This window comes from Humulus lupulus, chromosome 4 (assembly GCF_963169125.1).
Source record: "Humulus lupulus chromosome 4, drHumLupu1.1, whole genome shotgun sequence".
Classification (NCBI taxonomy): domain Eukaryota; kingdom Viridiplantae; phylum Streptophyta; class Magnoliopsida; order Rosales; family Cannabaceae; genus Humulus; species Humulus lupulus.
Window position 1 is genome coordinate 122,631,711 of NC_084796.1, and position 18,996 is coordinate 122,650,706.

At 45.8% G+C, this 18,996-nt stretch overlaps 1 protein-coding gene across 2 annotated transcripts; it reads right to left on the bottom strand.

The window, feature by feature from the left end:
* Positions 1-607: 607 nt before the first annotated feature.
* LOC133829147 (probable beta-1,4-xylosyltransferase IRX14H) lies at positions 608-3,709 on the bottom strand. 2 transcript variants are annotated; one of them, XR_009891573.1, is made up of 3 exons: positions 3,261-3,709; positions 1,364-1,470; positions 608-822 (listed from the first exon to the last, which is right to left on the bottom strand). XR_009891573.1 is itself a non-coding variant. In XM_062259043.1 (2 exons), exons 1-2 carry the CDS (start codon positions 3,587-3,589, stop codon positions 1,443-1,445), a joined length of 357 nt encoding a protein of 118 aa, XP_062115027.1. In that variant the 5' UTR covers positions 3,590-3,704; the 3' UTR covers positions 1,062-1,442. The 2 variants fall into 2 exon arrangements, 1 of the variants encoding a protein (XP_062115027.1); XM_062259043.1 differs by lacking the exon at positions 608-822 and having other exon boundaries at positions 1,062-1,470; positions 3,261-3,704.
* Between the last annotated feature and the right edge of the window lie 15,287 nt (positions 3,710-18,996).

Here is an 18,996-nt window from a genome sequence, read left to right on the forward strand (position 1 = left end):
ACAACACTCAATATTGATAACCTTATACTAACAAGTCTATGCTCCTTTCTGCCTCAATTCAATATATGACATATCATATTTCACATACCACTGTCTTTTTACAGATTGAAACTTATATGTTTGAAGAAAAAATGAAAAAATAAATTAATAAAAAACCCACTTTCTGTATGTAGTATATGTTAAGTGTTGGTCAAATGCTCAAGGTCAACTTGGCTATTATTGGACATCATAACTGAATTTTGTAAATTCAGTTATGACAGTTGGTGCTCGGGCCTTGGAGGGGATTTCAGTCACTTACATCACATGTATATATATATAAGGCTCCTATTCTATCATTTAATCCAATTCAGTTTATACATACATTGTAATATTGAGAGTGAGTTTTAGAGAGCCTAGAGATATCTTGTACTACTGTTATGAGAGAAGCTTGGAGCTAGACTCCAATGTTCAACAGATTGAAACTTAGAATCAATAAAGAGACTGTCAAGCCCTTGGGGCTGGTTTTGGCCGTGGAGTAGAGTGGTGTCTAGCCAACATAATAAAAGAAATAGTATTAAGGAGCAGAATGAAACATCTCTGAATAATAAAAAAAAAGATAAGCAAAAACTGCAAGCAATATTCATTTAGTTACTATATTAGGATTAATATGTACTCTCAGAAAATTATGTTTGTCTATAAGATGGATGCATGTATTTATGTGTTTATTCAACTAAGCCTCAATCAACGAAACTTAAACGAGTACTCTACCTGGACAAACCCATATAGGCTAGGAATGGACATAGCATTTGCACCAAGTACTTTTAATCCAAAGTCAACATGTGGCTGCAAAAAACATTAGAGACAATAATGAAAGAAGGAAATACATATTTTTTTTAAGACAAGACCTAAAAGAGTGCCACAAATATAAATAAGTAACCAAATAAATAAGAGTGCCATCAAATTATAGAACTCAAAACTAATTCTGTATATCCAACCTCTCCTCGAATGATTAGTTGCAGTGAGAAATAACTATACTCATAATAGAAAGAGGCCATATGAATCACAATACTGATATGAAAATTTACCAAGAAGATTTTTATACTTCAAGAATTCAACAACTGGGCCCCAAAATTTAGTCTAATGTATCATCAGAGACAACTTAATAAAAAATTATATATTTATATATATTAAATCAAAACAAATATACATGCTTAATAAATTCAATTTAGCATCAAGATGACATGATTTTATGACAAATATAAATCAGAGACGTAAATATGACATGATTTTATAAATTCGATCAAGCACAGAACCATCTACACTGACAGTAACCATTTCCTGCCCAGTGACAATTACATGAAGTTTTGAATAAGATGTACATTACCGAAAATAAGATTGCACAAGGGTTCAACAACTTTAAACCTCAAGCTGTGGACAGTCAGCTCTACTTCTGTGCACCGTAGTCAGAATGTCTCGAGAATACCCATTTTCCTGGTACAAATGGAAAAAGAAAAAGCGTCAGAGCACTAAAAATCTTACAGAAAGATTAAATTATCTGGGACAGTCCTATGGCTACTAAAACTGTCAGTTAGTTTTCACTTAATTTGATAGGGTAAAATGGCATCCTTGTTAAATCAAAAACAAAATTAAGAGCTTTAGTCCCTTTGATAGATTTGTAACAGGAATAGTCCATGCATTATAGACTAATTGTTCCCTATTTAAAAGTTTACCAAATTGGACTAGTATGCATTTTTTTTGTAATAAAACAGATTGAAAACTAACTGTACAACTTTCAAAATTCTGGTACGTATAAAGTAACTTAAGATACACAAAAATAGAACTTCAAAACATATTATTAATATCTATATTCTGACATAAGATTAATCATCAGAGCAGAAGAGTAAACACAAACTAAGTCTCTATGATCAAGAAAGGACTCGAGTAAGAAAAAGCACTATCAATAAGGGCATACACTTGGCAACAGATATAAATAATTGTGATAAGTTCACATATATGATGATAAGTGTGCTAAATAAGTATAGGCCAACATAATCATTCAAAAGTGTGCTAAAGTAGTTGCTGAATTGGAGACCCTTTATGTATATATTGACATAGTTAAAAAATCAAGCAAAGTTAACATTCCAAGATGTCGTTTAACTCACAAATGGAAAGAGAGCTTCTACAAATATACCACTACACACTTAAACAAAGTGGAGAAGAGAAGACGTGTACCTCAATTGAAAGAAGAAAAGAGCAAAGAAATGGTTATATGTGCGAATCTATAAAAATAGTGATAATCTATATAACCAGGACCTAAAGTACAAATATAGTCACTCCAGTCTAAAAAATCACACCTCACGGCTGCATTCAACACCTCAAATATCAACCCTAATTGACCAACACCCAATCGTGCAAGGAAGACCCAAATTGAACAAGAGAGATGCTCCTGTTTTTATTCTTTATTTCACATGTATACACACATTATAATAAATCATATAAAAAAAATTAAACATAAGCGTATACAATGCACAGAAAATTAATAAGGAAATTTACACACATATATATAACACTTACATGTATATAGATCAAGCATAATATTTGAAATAACAAACAGAATATCTTAAAAGAATATACCTTCTTATTCAGTTTCTAGAGATCTTTCTCCTTTTTTGAAAGTTTAAATCAAGCCCTAAATCAACTTTTTCCAACCATAATTGTAATGAAGTGAGACAGAAAAAAAAAAACACACAAACTAAGAGCACAGCAGAGAGACTGGAGCATAAAAATACCCCATAAATACAAAAATGGATATTAAAAAAAAAGCTTATAGTAACTGAGAGAGGGACAAAAACCGGAGATACCCTGAGTGAGAGAAAGAGAATGGTAACCAAGAAAAAAAACAAGAAAAAGATTACACATACTTGGGGATTCCGTGTGAAAGAGAAAGAGGCAGTGAGAGAAAGAGAGAAGCGGTGAGAAATAGGTAACGTTGAGTGAGAGGAGGAGAGGGTTTGGGGATTTGGCTATATAAATAAAGAGACTGTGGATCATACAACACGAATGGATCAATTATAATTTACACATACAACACGAATGGATAAATTATAATTTACACACTACTTAGTAACCTAAATGTTAAAGAGTTCATCTTGGTTACTTCAATTGGTAAATTTCTCAGATTTTCTAGATCAAGTATCATAAATGTAGCTCAATTTTGGAAACAAAACTAACATAAACGCTAAAATCAACAACTGAGCTGAGCAAAAGTACCATGAACTCACCTCAATGCACGAAGCCTCATCTGAGCCTCCAATCGATGACGACCCTCCCAAGAATTCGACATCCACTGCTCGAATCCAACGTGAATGGTCCGGAGTCCCGACTTGGCGAGGATCGAATCGGTCTCATTGCTAGCTCCACCAGCCTCCACCACGATCCAAACGACTTCGTACGACACCAGCATCAGCGAGTACATCAGACCGGTCATGTGAAGGTCCTGGAACGTCCTCACATAAGTGGGAGTCACCACAATGACGGTTCTAGGGTTCTTGACTCCAAATTGACGCCTCTGCTCCCTCTGAACCGTGTCAATAATCTGGTGCGCCTTCATGACCTTAGTCAGATTCGGATGTGGCCAAGGTCTGATTCAGATCCCGTGGCGGCCAAGCACCACACAGCTAGAAGAACTACCAGTGAGGTCAGTCCTATTCATCGGGAATTCATCACCGGAAGGATTCGAACGACGGAGCAAGTCAAACGGACCACCACCACCACCACCACCACCACCACCACCGAGCTCAGAAGTAGACCGAAACGACACAGGATAAAGATTATTAGTAAAGGACTAGAATTTTGGGATTTCGGTGAGAGGTAGGGAGAGCTAGGAGTTTGAGGCAGTGGGGAAATTTCTGGGAAATTTGGAGAATTTCCTCTCGGAAAGTTTGGAAATTTTTTTAGAGAGTTTCAGAGGTTCGGGAAAATTTGGGGTTTGGGTAGGGAGATTTCTGCTAGGTTTAGATATATGTGAGGGAGACAGAGAGTTAAGAGAGAGAATGAGATATGTAGATTTAGAAAATGAGAATAACAAGTGAAATAATACAATATTTGGCACAATTATTTCATTTGCCGCCAAATGTATTTGTGCACCATTTTTTTTGATGTCCTGCCAAATTTTATGGGTTTAGGATAACACTTTTATAAAAGAGTTATACTTAAATGTTGTGGAAAGGGTTATTTGGTGTAGTGAGGGGCCGGGAGCAACGTTGAGCACGTGGAGTGCGAGTTTCCAGGGTGAGACCCTAAAGGATACCTGGGATATCCTCACGATATGGACCGCAAACCCAGGGCTTGGTAAAGCGCCTGGGACGGCTTGGCCGTATGTGTTTAGCCTATTGATGGCCTGTTTATATGCTATGTGTTTTTTATGCATATGTTTTCTGCTTGTGAGGGTTTTCTTGCTAGGCTTCGGCTCACGGGTGCTCTGTGGTGCAGGTAAGGGCAAGGGAAAAGTCGACCAACCATGAGTATGGAGAGCGTGAATAGGCGCATACATGTTTGGCCTGCCTAGCTGCCACAACCAGTGGTTTTGAGAGATGATTGTATTAAAACCTAGATTTTGTCGTTTAGTCGACGTGGTTTGTACTCATATGTTGTAAATATTTCTAAACAGTATTTTGGGATCCCAAGTGTCAAAACACTTTATGATTTTCAGTAAATGGAATTACTTTCAAAGTTTATAACTCTGTTTATGGCTTAATTACACTTTTTGACCTAAAATCTCGATTAGCGAGTTGAATGCACATTTTAAACTCACTTAGTAACGGCTCTAAGGAGGTAGGGCGTTACAACAGGTCTTCACTACTCCTTTCTCCCTACCTTCGCGATGGGCCTTTTTTCGTCTGGATCAACATTCGTGATCCTCTCAAAGTTTGAGATCAACGAGATGTTGTCGGTGATCGAGAAGTACAAAGCCACATACCTCCTTCTCGTGCTGCCGATTCTGATCGTGCCGTTGAACAACGGGAATCACTTAAGGTCGAGCTACAATCTGAGCTCACTACAATCAATTCTTTCGGGCGGAGTTTCGTTGAGCAAGGAGGTAATCGAAGGGTTCATGGAGAATTATCCAACATTGAGTATACTTCAGGGGTACGGGTTGACCAAACCAACGGGAATCGGAGTTTTGATGCACTGTCTAGAAGATAGCCGGCAGTATAGAGCTGCCAGAATGTTCTCTCCGAGCATGGAGGCCAAGATTGTGTTGATAAGTGCAAGCTGTAATTTTTAAAATTTATACCATAAATGACATTTAGTTTAATTTTGATTTTTGTTACATAATTGTGGAAGATTTGTAAGTGATTATACATTTTTATATTTTAAATTAATGATAATTTCCGTTTGGAGGTATTTATTATTATTAATAGAGTATGTGATTCTTACAATATTTATTTTGGGCTTGTAATCTTCAATTAGTTTAATATTTTAAGTGAGATTATTATGATACATATTTATTTATAATTTTGTAACTGAGTCGCTTCTCCTTGAGATTATAATTACAAGTTTTATTTATTTATTACAAAATAATATATTATCTATTATTTTCAATTTTTAAGTTATGGTTTTGAAATTTCTATTAAGGTTCTTTTGTGAATTTATCTTATTTTAATATAAATTTAATTTGGACTGTTACGAGTGTTGATTTTAATTTTAAATGGTCCTAGTGCATTTTGAGATTGTTAATATTTTTAATGACAAAATTGTTTGAATATTTTTTCTACATTATTAAAAAATGTAAGTAGTTTTGTGACTAGCCTTGTGCAGCCTCCGGTTTGTTTTGTGCCTATTTAGACTTATCTTGTGCATGTTTGTGTTTTCTTTTGTGCCTGTTTAGGCTAGGTTGTGCCTTCTCAGGCTAGTTATGTTTTATTAGACTTTTTGTATGTTTGCTTAGGCCAAACAGTGACACCATCATATTTTGAGACCTCCAAAATAAGTATTTTTAGAATAATATTCAATTCATCTTAAAAAAATCATCTTATATAAATATTTTTGTTTTTTTGTTGCTATTATTATATTTTTTGTTAATATCTTTCTACAAAACTATTGGGTGGATACCTAGATCTCCAAAAGCACTTCTATTTTTTATCTTTAAGTTTACTTATCTTTGTTGGTCAAGAGATAATTAATCTTCGTTGATTTGTGGTGTATATATCTTATTGGCTTAAAGAACTAATTAGATATAGAAGTGAAAAAGCCAATTTTGGGGACTTCACAAATAAGTCTTAAAAATTCTTTTATTATAATATCAAAATTTTGAATCATATTACTGCTATCTTTGTTTAATATTTTATACTAATTAACTTTTATTTTTTATTTTGTAGGTGTTCATTTGGTGAGATGAAAATGGGGTTCAGTGTATTATTTTTTAATTTTTTATTGTCTAATTTTTCAAGGTATATTTACATGCTCTTTAACTACACAATAAAGTTAAATTGTAATCTTACGCTTTTCAATTTGAATAATAAATTTATTCCTAACAAAAAAAAAGTTCAAATTTAAAATAATTATGAAGGAGAATTGTTCTCTACTTTTATGGCAGTAATTATTTAAAATTCAAATCCCAAAGCATCCAACAACTGATTATGAACCTTCAGTCAAAAGTGATGAACAATTTAACAAGCATCCTCGTACTTCAATTTTAGTAGAAATTGCACATCTTTTGACCTTGTTCAGATCACCTCTTCTTATAAACGAGCATCTGTTTAGCAAGCATGCAATGCTAGTGTTTACCGAGTTTTTCGGAAACGAATACAAACAAAATAATAAAAAGATAAGAACTGTAGAAGTGCTGAAATGTAACTAAACAAACAGTGTTTTTACGTGGTTCAGGCGTTAACAAGCCCTAGTCCACGAGTCGATGTTATTATACTTGGAAAGGATTACAGTAAGATGGCTGGTGTACAAAAACTTCACACACTTACAGTGTTTCTCTCGGGTTCTCTTGAAGAAGATGAAGCTAGAGAGATTTTAGTAGAGTTCTTGCTCTGTGATTTGTTGGCCGTCCCTCTTCTTGTAAAATGAAGGGGTCTTTATAGCTAGGGTTTTGGATTAGGGTTTTTCTCTACGTACATGAGTCTTAATTACACCAGCCATAAATAGGGGATACAATTACTGTAGTAGCATGGCTACAAGACTCTATGTGGGTATATTTACGTGAAAGTATGGGGAACACACAAAGTCAGCCGTCTTTTCCAAGTTGTCAGCGGAACAGTAGGCGAAAAGATACCCTTAGGCGTGCTGGGATGTGTGCGGCTTTGACCTGTCGGGCGTGTCAGGCGGGATCCTGTGTCAGGTGGATATCATTCCAAATATGCCTCCTCCATGACTCGACCGCTTGGTTTTGTTCCGTGCGAGGCACGGAACTGTTTCCGCGAAGACCACTTGAAGAGCTCCTCCAGGAAGGAGCTTCCCTGAAGGATACCCCTTCGGGAGTCCGAGAGGGTCGACGAGCCTCCGTGTCGTGTTTGCTTGAAAGAGTAATCCGGACACTAAACGGGAGAGGCGAAGCCTTTCTGTCCACCCGCGAGCTCTGGTCACCTACCGCGAAAGACATTGGTAATTCTGCTTCCCCGAGGACATCAATCTAAACGCTATCCGGAAATCTGGATAACATTTACCCCCCAAGGTCACGGAGCTTTGAGAGATCCGGGAGCTTGTACAGTCCTCCGGGTATTTCGGTCTCTTAGATTAGGCGAGGGGCCACCTTCTGTGTTCCCGGAAGGGTTCCTTTTTCCCGCCTGAGTGTTAGTATGAAAAAGAAAGGGAATTTCTTCTGTTTGAACTCAAGTACTCAAGTGCGGCAAGGACCACGTGTCATGCTGGGAATGGTTCGGCGACCAAGACGTGTGCGTGAGGCGACTGGTTGAGTATGCGTGCGTCAGTCATCTGAGTAATGATTTGACGGTTTTTAATGGTACTCCGGGCCCGAGGTGGTGTAATGATGGGAAATAAATACTTTATTCCCATCCGAGGAGTCATAAATAGGATCGTCGCTTCATCTCCAGCCATTGGATCTGATGCACACGGAATGGGAAGATCGGGACCGTCCATTTGAGGAATTCGAAACGACTTCTTCCCTGCTATAAAAACGAGGGAAAGGACCTTTCTTCCTCTTTACGCTTTCAAATTCTCTATCTTTCGGATTTTCAGATTTCCAAACCTTCGAACTCTCAGGCTTCCCAGCTTCCGTTCCTCCGAACTTGCCACTTCTTTTGGTAAGGATCTGGAAACTTTTCTTTTGATTTGGCAGTGGGTTTATTCGCCGAAGTTCCTGGTTTGAATCGCCGTTCGTCTTTGCAGCTTTTACTTCTCGCGATCGTGCTGTGCAGTGATCCAGTTACTCCTTCAACCTCCAACTACCCGAATATCAGTAAGTATTTCTACTTTGCTCTTTCCTCCTAAACCTTAGGTTGTTGGTAGTTGTTAGAGTAGAGGTTTCTGCCATTATCGCTTATGTGCATGCGTGAATAGGGCTTTGGTAGGCATGTGATTGATGTGAGTCGATAAGTAGCCTTTTTTGCATGCTTTGACGATTTGCGTTTGGAAAGTCGTTCCTTGTTTTGCTGTTTTAGGGCATAAGCATGAACGCCTTTAGGGTGTCTTTCTCTGGAAAAACACTTCTTTTGGTGGGCTTAGGCTCGGAGTCTGAGTCTGGTTCCTTGCTGCCCTTCGGGTGGCATGGTGCCAATCCCTCGGTAAGCTCGGTGGGAGCCTCTCCAAGCAGTTTTTGGGGAGGGTCTCCCCGACGCCTTTGATACCACTAGGGTATGACAAGGGTGCTGACTGCTTAGAGTGTTTTCTTCTTTCTTTCTTTTGTCCAGTGACGAACATCTCAAAGGAACAACTCCTTGCTGTGGGAGAGGCTGATTCTGCCCAGGAGAAGGGTTCCCCTGTCGCTGGTGCAAAGGGGAAAGGAAAGGCGAAAATGGTCGCGGCTAGCCCACCGACTTCCAATAGTTCAATCTGGGAGATGGACCAAAAGCCGAACCTTTTCAGGAATTATGGCATGCTGGAGCTGTATTCCTCCGAGGCAGGCCTGAAGAACATCCCAGGTCTGATGTGGCACCGTCTGTCGGTGCTGGGCGAGTCGGCTAGCCAAAGTCACGAGGGCTTTGGTGCCTGGAGCTGGGCACACATAGTGTATGGGGCGCACTTGCCCCTAAGGAGTTACTTTGCCAATTTCTGTGTGAAGGCGGGGATTGCCCCCTTCCAGTTGAGTCCTCCCAGCTACAAGCTCCTAGCGGGGTGGTTCATCTTTTGCAAGTCTCGGAAACTGGAAGCTCCTACCCCGGAGGAGGTGCTGTACTTCTACGGGTTGAAGTCTCAGCCTATGAGGGGTCATTCAGACAAGGTGGGGTTTTACAGGCTGGAAAGGCACCCGGATGTGATGTGCCCCACCTGTCATACCGCGAGGGTTCCAGACCTCCGGGAGTACTGGTTCCTGACGACTGGCTTTCCGCTGAAGAGGGTGCCAGCCCTATCTTTGGACTTCAAAATCCCTGGTAAGTGCTCCTTCCTCTCCTTTTCAACTTTGTTTCTTTGCGTTTGATTTGCCTTTTGGTAGGATCTCTAATGCTCGTATTTGAATTTTGCAGAAGTCGTTCCGCGGACACCTCGCTGCGCGGAGATGATAAGGAGGTCCAAGTTCTACGAAGGGCTTTCTGAGGAAGAGTTGAAAGTGGAGGGACTTGTGACCTCCGAATCGTTGAGGGAGTATGGGCTACTCGCCTCTTTCCAAAACATCGAGCCAGTGAGTGGCAGGGGGCAAAGTCAGGTGTCAGCTGACATCCGGGAGCAGATTGCCCTGGAGCTGTCCAAGGTGATCACCCAAGCAGCCCGGGACGAAAATACTTTATCTCCTAGCTGGGCGGAGAGGTTCCCCGACCCCCAGCCGGAGGAAGAGGAGATCGAGGCTCGCCACGTCGCGGCTTACCCTAACGAAGGGGCTCCGGGGGCTAGTACCTCCGGGAGAGGTAAGACTAGTTTTCGATTGATCCACACCCCCAGCCTGTCTGAGGTTTCCCGGACCTCTCAGATGGGGTTTGATCCTCGTTTCCTTAGGCTAGATCCGCGTAGGATACCCTTCGACAGATATTGCGATAGGGTAGATGAACTTCTCGGGTGTCTGAGTGACGGTAGTCTGCCAGAAGGTGTCATCATGGTTGACCCTTCTTCCCTCAGCATGTCATTCCCGGACTTCAAGGAGTACGGGAGCTTCCTGGAGCAGGAAGCGGTGTTTTGTTTTGCTCGGGGAAGGCCATCCACGTTTCTCGTGCATGGTCGTCCCTTTCAAACTTTTCTTTTTCTTGTTTCTTGTTCTCTGCTGGCCGACTTGCTTGTGCTTTTATGTTGTTGATTGTCTTGTCTTCCGCTTATCTTTTTTTCTCATTGCTTGTTGGTTCGTTAACCTTGCTTTGTGTGTTTCTTGCAGAGTATCCAGAAGCCAAGATGTTGGGGAGAGTCACTTTGCTCATTAAGAAGGCTGCCACCAGCCAAGACCCGTCCACGGGGAAAGGACGGAAGACCAAGGCTGGTAGGGGGGGTAAAGCTGCCACCCCCAAGAAGACAAGTGGCGAGGCGCAAGCGTCTCCGGAGGTAGAGAAATCTCCTGCTGACGGGCCTTCCGAGACTATGATGGTCTCGAGTAGCAGCAGCGACGGGGAAGGGCTTGTGTTCCCCGTGAAGACAACTGGGGTGAGCAAGCGTCCCGGAGAAGATGCTGAGGGTGCTAACAAGAAACGCCTTAGACACTCTTCTCCTGGTCGAAGGCAACAACAACAGCAACGACAGCAACCACAACTACAACAACAGCAGCAACAAGAACAACAGAGACGATCACCAACGCCACAGCGGCAGCAACAACAACATCCAAACCAGCAGCAGCAACAAGGGCAATTACTTCCGCTGCCGCAGCAGCAAAAGCAACAGATCGGGGCCTTGATACCCTGTCTGCCTCCTCCTCCAGCCCAAAAGGGGTCCACCCTTTCGGGGTCTCCTTCTTCTCAGCCAACAAACCTTCCTCTGCCTGGCCTGAAGTTCCACTTCCCGCAGAAACCAACCCGTTTCCCCGCTGCCCTCCTGGAGGGTGTAAGACGGGCCGATAATTTTTTGAAGAGACGGTTGGAGGCTGAGAAGGCCGTTACCCAGGGAAGGGCAGACAACTTGTCTGCCGTGAAGAGAGCTGAGTTGGCCGAGGGGGTGAGGTCTCTTCACCCGGCTGGAGCGGTTTTGGATGGCCCAGCCTTGGAGAAGAGGCTGGTGCCTAGGCTTGGACGTGCATTGGCGCCGTTCGGAGCGGAGATGATGGAGGACATGGCCCTGAGCTTGTGCGAGCTCAATTCTGAGAAATGGGCCATCAGTAGCAGTAAGGATCCGCTGTTGCTGACACATGCCGTGAAGCAGCAATTGTCCGGGGTAAGCCGTCAGTTGTTGTGTTTTGGGATCATCTGTCTTTTGGTCCGGTTTAACTCATTCTGTTGTCTTTCTTTGCAGGCCTCTATGATCGCGGAACGCTCGTTCCGGGAGGTCGGTGCAGTTCTGGTTCAGTTGGAGGAGAGCCAGCTGGCTCACCAGGCCTTGGAGGCGGAGAAGCAGAATCTGACCCAACAGGCCTTGGAGGCTTCGGAGAAGATTGATCAAGTCCGGCGCACGGCTGAGGGAGAGGCGGACAAGAAATATCTTGCCAAATATCAAGAGTACCGGGCCAAGGCAGAGAATGAGTTCAGACAGCGGTCGGATGAGATGAAGGCCGAAAACTCCAAGCTCCGGGAAGAGCTGTCCCAAGCCAGGGTGGAGAAGGACACCTTGGAAGCCCGCTTGCAATCAAAAAATGATCTCCTCCTTAAGCAGCAAGAGGAATATTCCACTCTTCAGAGTAAGCTGCACGAGGAGGAGCAATTTCATAAGAGGAGCAAGGATCTCGTGTCTATATTGGAGTTGGGGCTTGCCGAGAAGGATAAGGAGATCGGGGCCTTGCAATTCACTGCCAGGGGGCATGTGACCGAGAAGCAATCCGTGCTGAGCCAAAATAGGGAGCAGCGCAAGGAGATTGATTCTCTTAAGGGAGAGCGGGATGTCTCCAAGGCCGAGACGGACAAACTAAGGGCTCAATTAGCCGTCGCGGAGGCACAGCTGGCAACCTCCGAGGCGGAGCGCTTGAAGGAGAAGGAGGATGCTGAGGTGATACTGAACAGAACGATAAATATATCGCATGTGGTCCTCATGCATCAACTCTGGAAAGTGAACCCGGAGGTACTAGGCTATCTGGGAGAGGATGCCGAAGCCATGAGGGAGAAACTACTCGTATGGGATCAAGGCCCAGAGGCATACGTCCAGACTTACAATATTGACGAACGTGCTGGAGCCCCTGAGGCGGGAGATCCCGGAGAGGCGGGGACCTCTGAACCTTCCCGTGACAAAGTTCCGCCTTCCAATGAGCCGACTCCGCCAGCCTCAGTTGAAGCCGATGCCCCCGAGGCCGCGGTCGTGGAAGCTGCAGCTACCCCCAATGCTTGAAGGGGTTTTATCTTTAATTATTTTTCATTTGAGTTTTTCATTGCGGACATATTTGCCATAATTATAGCATTCTCCTTTCTTTTCTGCCGAGTTCTTTATTTATCTTTGCGCTTAGGGTAGACTTTTATACGGTAGAAACTGTTGTAGGGGCGCATGAGGTTTTGGTTCCAACGGCCAAAACCTATGCACTTCCCACTCGAAGCTCTAACGGCTGATGTCTTTTCCCACGTAGTTTCTAGGTTACGAATGTTTCCTGGTTCCAACGGCCAGGCTCCTTTCTCCGTATTTTAGCTTTCCTAAGGCAAATAGCCAATCCCGGGACTTGTAGTTATACTGTTCGCTGGGATTGCTAAGGTGAGCCGTTCCATGGTTTGGAACGGGAGTTCTTTTGGTGAGCGTCGCTAGACTTAAGGTTAGATCTTTGTGAAGCAAAACTAACTGTTGTTGCGAACCTCATGGTGGCTGACTTCAGGGACCTGGGATGGAGCCCTGCGAGGCAAGGCTCGTTGCTGTCGGGGAAATCGCCACGCCCACCAGGTGTGATCCCGGAGCAGGGGCTTTGCGAAGCAAGGCCTGCTGTGAGTGGGGGATCGACCATGTCTGCTCCTGGAGCTGAAACTTGCAATGGTCGAGGAGCTCGCCATGCATTATTTTGTGAGATCCGGAGCTGGAGCCTACGAAGCAAGGCTTACAACGGTCGCGGATCTTGCCATCTTTCGCTTTGCAGGACCCGGAGCTGGAGCTTGCGAAGCAGAGCTCTACAGCGATCACGGATCTTGCCATCTTTCGCCTTGCGGGACCCGGAGCTGGAGCTTGCGAAGCAAAGCTCTACAGCGATCGCGGATCTTGCCATCTTTCGCCTTGCGGGACCTGGAGCTGGAGCTTGCGAAGCAAAGCTCTACAACGATCGCGGATCTTGCCATCTTTCGCCTTGCGGGACCTGGAGATGGAGCTTACAAAGCAAAGCTCTACAGCGATTGCGGAGTATTCTGCAAAGGACTTGTCAGGGAGTTGGGGGTGTTTCGGTGTAGCTCTATGAACGTGCCTCAACCCCCAGTCCTGTCCATCGCTGGGCTACACAGGAGATAATTTTCATGATACATAATGGCAGGCATTTCCATGGAAATTTTCACATAAGCACATAATGCACATATGACACGTAATGCAAGCATGTTCATGGCAACAAATAAACCTAAGCATAACAATTTAAACATTTCAAACAATTTAAAATTTTCAAACACAATGCTAGCACATAAGTGGTGTTCTGTGTACGTTTTGTTCAAGGGGCGTATGGCTATGCCTTAGCCATGTATACCCCCCCAAGTGAGCGTGGGGTCCGGACGTCTCCGGACCGCGTGGTCACTTGTTAAAACGCATCTTTGAACACAGGGATAAAAAGTGCAGTAAAAGCGGAGTGAATCTCTCCGTGTTTCATTAAATTATCCTGCTAGGCGTGAGTTTTACAACAGGGAGGATTATTTCCACATTTTTCACTTTTGCTAATTTCACCAAGGACTTCCGACTAGATGGTCCGGGGCCTACTGGTAGTAACGGCGGAGGTGCTCCGTGTTCCAGGCGCGCAGGACTTTAGATCCGTCGAGTCTCTTTAAGTGATACGTCCCATGGCCCACTTTTTCTTGGACTTCGTAGGGGTTTTCCCAGTTGGGTCCGAGGACTCCCACTCCCGGATCCTGCGTAGCAGGAAATACTCTCCGTAGGACAAGATCTCCAACTTCGAATGTACGGCTCTTGACTCTCGTGTTAAAGTGTCGGGCTATCTTGCCTTGGTACATTTTTAGTTTGACCTGCGACTGCTCTCGGAGCTCTTCGATCATGTCCAAGGACTCCTGGAGAAGGGCATGGTTCCGGGTAGGGTCGTAGGTATCTTGCCTGTGAGAGGGGATCATAGTTTCTACTGGGATGACGGCCTCGCAACCGAAGGTCATGGAATAAGGCGTGTGCCCCGTCGAAGTTCTCTCTGTTGTGCGATAGGCCCAAAGTACTCGCGGAAGTTCTTCCGGCCAGTGAGCCTTGCAGGCTTGGAGTTTTTTCTTCAACGTGGTCTTTAATATTTTGTTTACAGCCTCCACTTGCCCATTAGCCTGGGGTCTGGCGACTGCGGAAAAGCTTTTGATAATTCCATGCGAAGCACAGAAGTTCGTGAAGTGTTCACTGTCAAATTGCTTTCCGTTGTCGGACACAATTTTTCGTGGAAGCCCAAAACGACACACTATATTCCTGATGACAAAGTCCAGTGCTTTTTTAGATGTGACCGTGTTCATAGGTTCAGCTTCAGCCCATTTGGTGAAGTAGTCTACCGCGACTATGGCATACTTCACTCCACCCTTTCCAGTTGGGAGGGAACCTACTAGGTCAATGCCCCAAACGGCGAACGGCCAGGGGCTGGTCATTAAGGTAATTTCTGTAGGCGGCGCTCGCGGAACCTTGGCGTACCTCTGGCACTGCTCACATTTCCTGACACAATCCACACAATCCTTCTTCATGGTGGGCCAGAAGTATCCTTGTCGAAGGATCTTTTTGGAGAGGCTCAGCCCGGAGGTATGATCGCCACAGAAGCCTCCGTGAACCTCATGGATGATGGTGCTGACTTCGGTTCCGGAAACACACCTAAGGAAGGGTATGGACAACCCCCTGCGGTAAAGCTTTCCATCCATAACCACGTATCGGGGAGCTTGATATTGGAGCTTCCTTGCGTCAGCTTTATCAGTGGGGAGCTCTCCGGTGGTGAGAAATCTGAGGATGGGTCCTATCCAGGAGTGGGAATGGTCGATGATGGCGTTTATCCTTCGTGTCTCAGTACTGGGGGCTTCTAAGTGCTCGATGGGGACCAGGCCATACTGTTCAATCTCCGGGTCCGTTGCAAGCTTGGCCAGCGTGTCCGCGAGTGAGTTCTGGTCCCGGGGGACCTGGCGAATTTGGTAGCCTTTGAAATGCTGCAGTAGGCCGCGGGAGAGAGACACGTAGGCAGCCATTTTTTCGCCCTTCGTCTGGTATTCCCCGGATATTTGGTTTACCACAAGTAGGGAGTCGCTGTATACTTCGATTTTTTGGGCTCCGACTTCTCTGGCCAGTCGTAATCCAGCTATCATGGCTTCGTGTTCTGCCTCATTGTTGGATGCTGGGAACGCGAAACGGATGGCGCTCTGGAGCTGGTGCCCTTGGGGAGATATTAGGATGACCCCTGCTCCAGCTCCTTTTTCATTTGAGGCTCCGTCTACATAGACCTTCCAGGTGGGAAGTTCCGGGACAGGATCTTCCGGGAGGTCATTCATTCCCGAGCATTCAACAATAAAGTCCGCGAGAGCTTGACCTTTTATGGAAACACGTGGTTGGTAGTGGATGTCGAACTGGCTCAGTTCCATGGCCCACTTAAGCAATCTGCCAGAAGACTCGGGTTTTTGCAAGACTTGTCGGAGAGGGTGATTGGTGAGTACTTTGATGGTGTGCGCCTGGAAATATGGCCTCAGCTTCCGCGAAGCAATTAGCAAGCAGAGGGAGAGTTTTTCGATCATTGAATATCTGGACTCGGCGTCCAATAACCTCTTGCTTACGTAATACACAGGGAGCTGGATACGGCCATCTTCCCGGACGAGAGCGGCACTCACTGCGTGCTCAGTCACGGCTAAGTATAAAAACAACGCCTGTCCTTCGACAGGTTTGGACAGAATGGGAGCTCGGGTTAAATGTTCCTTGAGGTGTTGGAAGGCTGCTTCGCATTCGGGGGTCCACTCGAACTTCTTGTTTCCTCGCAACACGTTGAAGAAGGGGATACACTTGTCAGTGGCCTTGGATACGAAGCGGCTGAGAGCAGCTATCCTTCCGGTAACACTCTGGACATCCTTATGCTTCCGGGGGGAAGGCATATCTATGAACGCCTTAATTTTCTCAGGGTTGGCTTACACTCCGCGGGAGCTGACAATGAAACCGAGGAACTTCCCAGACGAGACCCCGAAAGTACATTTCTTTGGATTCAGTTTCATTCCGTACTTTCGGATCACGGCGAAAGCTTCCTCAAGGTCGTCACTGTGGTCCCCGGAGGTCTTGGACTTTACCAACATGTCGTCCACGTACACCTCCATGTTCCTCCCCAGTTGGTCCTTGAACATCCTGTTTACTAGACGCTGGTACGTCGCCCCAGCATTCTTCAAACCGAAAGGCATGACCACGTAACAGTAGACACCTTTGTCCGTGAGGAAGCTGGTGTGTTCCTGGTCCGCGACATGCATCTTGATCTGGTTGTATCCGGAGTACGCATCCATGAAGGATAAGAGTTCGTACCCGGAAGTAGCGTCTACCATCTGATCGATTCGCGGAAGAGGGAAAAAATCTTTCGGGCAGGCTTTGTTTAGGTCCGTGAAGTCAATGCACATTCTCCAGGACCCATCGGGCTTCGGGACCAGAACTGGGTTGGCCAGCCACACGGGATAGTGTGACTCCTGGAGAAAGCCTATGGACATCAACTTGTCCACTTCAGCTTTGACGGCTTCGGCCCTCACTGGGTCTAACGGCCTCCTCTTTTGGCGAATTGGAGTTGCAGATTGGTCAATGTTGAGTGCGTGGCACGCAACATTAGGATTAATCCCCGTCATATCAGCGTGGCACCATGCCAGGATATCCTGATTATTCTTCACAGTGGCCACGATCTTTTCTCGAATGGCCGACGGCAGGTTTTTCCCCACCTGAATGACTTTGGTGGGATCTCCCGGGTTGAGGATCTCCTCTTCAACTTCCTCCATCGGCTCTATTGCTTTCTCGATTCCCACTCTTGGGTCGAGTTCGTCAAAGTATGCCTCCGGAGCATCCCCAGTTTCTGGTAATTCTTCCGCCAAAGGAATGGCAGCAAACGTCTCCTGGACCGTGTAGACGGATCGGACGGAGACGTTATAACAGCTCCGTGCACTTCGTTGGTCTCCTCGGAGGGTGCCAATACGCCCATCGTCGCATGGAAACTTCAAGCATAAGTGGCGTATCGAGGTTATGGCCCCACAATCGATTAGGACCGGTCGGCCTAAGATGGCATTATACGCCGTGGGGCAGTCGACCACCACGAATGTGCTGTGCTTGAAGGCACAAGCGTCGCTTTCTCCTCTGAGGGTGACTGGAAGTTGAATTTTGCCTAATGGCATGAGTGCGTCCCCATTGAACCCTTGAAGCTGGATGGGGCATGGGGTCAGGTCTGTCTCGGTTAATCCGATCGCGTGGAAGGCCGCTTTGAAGAGGATGTTTACGGAGCTTCCGTTATCGACCAAGATCCGTGAGACCTTCTTATTGGCAATCTGGGCTTCCACCACGAGGGGATCGTTGTGGGGGAAGTGCACATGTCGAGAGTCGTCCTCCGTGAAGGTGATGGGAAGGTCCATCATTCGGGGACGTTGAGCAGGTGATTGAACCAAGGCGCACATCTCCCCGGTGTGTTCTAACTCCCTCAAGTACCTCTTCTGGGAGTTGCGGGTGCTTCCGGCAAGGTACGGTCCTCCGGAAATGGTGGCTACGTGTCCGTCAACGGGTGGCGGAGCAAGGCTGAGCGGATATGGGTTGCCCGGTCCTGGAGCCAACAAGGCAATGGGTGCCGGAGCGGGTGGAGCAGGAAGCGCTGGGAACTGAGACCCGGGAGCTTGGGGGTGACCGGCTCCAGGAGCGCTAGCGGTCCCCCTCTGTCCCGGGGAATATGCAGCTCCGTGAACTACCCCCTGTCCGGGATAGATAATGGGTATCCTCACCCACTGACCAAGGTGTCCCGCTCTTGCCAGGGACTCGATCTCATCCTTCAGCTGAAGGCACTCATTCGTGGTGTGCCCCACGTCTCCGTGGAACTCACACCTCTTATTGGAGTCTCGCGGATGCCTTCCTCCGTGAGACACTTTCGAGGGCTTCCTGTAGTTGACCATATTACAGGTCGCCCGATAGACATTCTCTCGCGAGTCTATCAAACTGGTATATTCCGTGAACTTGGGCTCATAGTCCTTCCGGGGTTTCTTTGAATGGTCTCCCCGGTTGGAGTTTCTTCCGCTTCGTTTGCTCCGCGATTGGCTCAAATTTTGTTCTGGGCCTTCCGCTTGCGGTTGCGGCATGCCAGGAGCGATACTACATTCGGTTTGTACAGCTCCGTACCCAGAGAAATGGGTTTGACTCGGCGTCTGAGCAGACGCAGAAGGCCCATACACACTTGGAGTGAATTGGGCTCCTGGAAGCGTGAGGGCTGGTGCGGGAGCTTGCGAAGCAAAGCTCGGCGCAGTCACGGAAGGCGTTGGAGCCGGGGGAACTCCAAAGGCCTGCTGGTAGGCATCCTCAAGGTTGATGATTCCCTTAGCTTTTGACATGAATTCGGACAGTGTTTCTGCCCGTCTCCTTTGCATTTCCCCCCATAGCAGGGAGCCGACAGTAAGGCCCGATTGAAGGGCGATCAGCTTCATGTCATCGCTG